Source organism: Quercus robur, chromosome 2 (assembly GCF_932294415.1).
Source record: "Quercus robur chromosome 2, dhQueRobu3.1, whole genome shotgun sequence".
Classification (NCBI taxonomy): Eukaryota; Viridiplantae; Streptophyta; class Magnoliopsida; order Fagales; family Fagaceae; genus Quercus; species Quercus robur.
The window spans coordinates 66475034-66478061 of NC_065535.1; the positions used below are offsets into that span (position 1 = coordinate 66475034).

At 33.9% G+C, this 3028-nt stretch overlaps 1 protein-coding gene across 1 annotated transcript; it reads right to left on the reverse strand.

Moving 5' to 3' along the window:
* On the reverse strand, positions 1–2059 carry LOC126714580 (uncharacterized). The gene is made up of 2 exons (XM_050414789.1): positions 1825–2059; positions 1–226 (listed from the first exon to the last, which is right to left on the reverse strand). The coding sequence occupies exons 1-2, from the start codon at positions 1974–1976 to the stop codon at positions 148–150; spliced, it is 231 nt and encodes a 76-aa protein (XP_050270746.1). The 5' UTR covers positions 1977–2059; the 3' UTR covers positions 1–147.
* Positions 2060–3028: the final 969 nt, after the last annotated feature.

Here is a 3028-nt window from a genome sequence, read left to right on the forward strand (position 1 = left end):
GGCAGAAAATAAAATATATCCCTGAACATGTCAGAGACTTATTTTAAATAAGCCATTAAATATTTTGAAAAAAAAGAAAGGAAGGAACTACTAAGTAACTCTTCTCTTCTAGAAAACATCAGGCTCCGTAATCCCTATATATACACATCAGTGCTTGTCCTCCTTGGGAATGTCTTTTGGAAGAACCTTTGATTCTAGTTCCTTAGGAGCTGCCTTCTCCGCTGCCCTGAAAGACAAGGGAAGAAGAAGAAGAAAAGAAACTTATATAACAGTGAACATAAGAATGACAGCAATGCGAATATCGTGTGGCTATTAGGAATACCCAACACTTATAGACAATAACACCTACTAAACAGACATATCAAAACCAGCCACTGAGCCTATTGTAGGAAGGCCCAAGTTGGATTTTCATTCCTAAGTATTAGTCCCAATCATCTAATTAAAGTTTCATTTTAAAATGTCTAACAATTATTTTGATTTGTATCAGTATTGCCCAAACATGCAAATGCATGTTTGGCTGGACAAGTCTTCTACAATAGACTTGAAAACCCTTCCAGAGCCAATCAGCCAAGTAATTGATGACTGCTTTTTACCTACCACAAAGAAGGTAATGCAAAGGAAATTGATTCTCTCTTGTCTCTCAAAGGGAAAAGAAAGAAAACAAACCAAAAGGTATGACAAATTTATAAGCACCAGTAAATGTAAGGGAAACAGAGAAGTAGAAACAAGTATGTAACTAATTTCATGGAAGATGTGCCATAAGTATCCAAAGTGGCAGAAATCACTGTTTCAAGTGGTGTTCAAGAACAAGCAAATTTTTCCAAAGCAATCAGATGGACATCAAAAGTGATTCTTAACATCTACCATAGGAGTTGAAGCAGTTAGAGTTGTTTTAGCCAGTTTCCTAAACCTACTCAAACCAACATCAGTGGCTAATTGATTAGTTTATATTTGCTCAGCATCCATAAAACAAGAGAAAATTTGCTTGTGAATTATAGAAAATCCAACATCAGTAGCTAGTCATCACTGGAGCTAGGAAGTGCATGGTTACAACACCCTATGATTATATTAAAAATGTTACTTATGAAGCAATAACCTAATATGTTGTTCAATTGTGTCATAAGCTGAAGATTTTAAGATTACCAATGCGACAAGAAACATGCATTTCCTGTCACCAAAATATATAAATAAAACCGAAGATAAATCCTTGACTGGAGATCATATTAACGGCAAGATCTAATTATTTTTGCCACATTCCAAGGTCAGTGAAACAAGGCTTCATATTCTTCCTCATAAAACATTTCAAAACCTGATCCCATGACTAGTAGGTTGACTCAACTCTAGGATCTCTTAAATACTGGTGTGATGTCACAGAATAAGCGACATAAGCCATTGCAAGACCTTAAAAAATGGTTCTAAACAATTCCCTTCTTTGCCTAGCGCGTCTTTAACACACGATCTTCATAGGAAAGTTATTCAATTCTCTGGAAGCAATGCTCCATCGTCACATAAATGGCGAGCCTCGCCATGAATTTAATTAATGGAACCCACTAACGAAGCATAGCTCCCAGAGTACTAAATGCGAAAAACCCAATTTTTAGTTGGGTTTTCTTCATCATTCTCCGCATTGTTTAAAAGGGATACGAGCAAAAAGCAAAATATGCACATCATATTCTTCATAAATTCATATAAAAAAAAAAGTGACAATCCCACGTACACAAAAACACAAACACACACACAAGACTAAAACAATGATCTAAAATTCAATCCCAGTGAAGCTTTAATAAAACCCATTAAAGAAAAAAGATAGAGAAGCTAGCTTACTTGGTGGCAGAGGCGGATTCTTGTTCGAGCCAATGGCGTATGTGCTTGACGTTGCGCCTAAACACCACCGCTGATTGTTTCACATCGCTCCTCAGCAGTAGAATCACCGCGCTAACACCAGCCACTGTCAGTATAAAGTTCGTCAATGCCATTTTTCAAAAACTTTTGGGTACAAAAACAGTGTGTTACGCTCTAACCCAAAAAATTTTATAAAAGGGTTTCTTTATTCTTATAATCTTACATTCTTACGCTTGGAGAAGAAGACTGGTTAGATTTTTACTCGGGAACCAAATATTGGGCTGTGTATGACTGAGTGAGCCCAGATTGTCCAGATTTTTGGGTCTATTTTTATAGTCCACCTTAAACGCTGTCTGGGATGTGGTTTGGGCTTTCACAATGCCTTTACTGGATTTACCATTCAATATCACCAATATTTGGAATAAAGGTCTGGCATATATTGTAAGCAGCAAACTGTGATTCAGAGTTTTATAAAGAGAAGTAGAGAACGTAAGTGGCTTATGATATTTATAAGATTTTGTGTTTGAAACTTCTTATCAGTATCTTAGGGTCACTCCCATGAGACTGCTCGTGTAAGATGGTGGAACTGCATACGAATAGTCAAATTCTCAAAAATGTCTAAACACCCTCGTTAGTCGTTTGTTAAAAAAAAAAAAAAATTTATAAAGAGAAATGTTATGTCCATAATATTTTCAACAAATACTTTACAATAAATCTTAAGTGGCATATTGTTTTTTACTAATGGGCAAAATAGTAATTTCTATGCTGAGTTCAAATTAAAATCAATAATAACTTACTACTTAGGTTTTGTTGTAAAATTTTTTGTGTTCGTAACACTTCTTTTTATATATCAATAGAGTATATGGGTGATATTTGTAGTGATTCCTAGAATAGATATCTAAAAGTATTTCTATTGTTTACTATAAAAAATTATAATAAATAAATCAAGTTTTATAGAAGTAACAATCCACCTTAATGTTTATGTCTGTATTTTTTTTTTTTTTTCACTTTCCCCTCTCTCTCTCATAGTTTTAATTTTTATTTAGAAACAAGGTATCCAAAACTGTTCGAGCCAATAAGTTTGACATAGAAAAATTAATATAGTATGTTGATTATAATAACGATATAAAAGAAATATATCACCAAAAAATATATAAATTAAATTCACTAAAAAGAGAAGAAAATA

What these genes read in the sequence shown, in the direction of transcription:
- LOC126714580 (XM_050414789.1), bottom strand. Translation starts at nt 1,976, where the DNA reads ATGGCATTGACGAACTTTATACTGACAGTGGCTGGTGTTAGCGCGGTG. An exon ending in GAATCCGCCTCTGCCACCAA is followed by an intron (nt 227 to 1,824) that starts GTAAGCTAGCTT and finishes CTTGTCTTTCAG; the next exon opens with GGCAGCGGAGAAGGCAGCTC.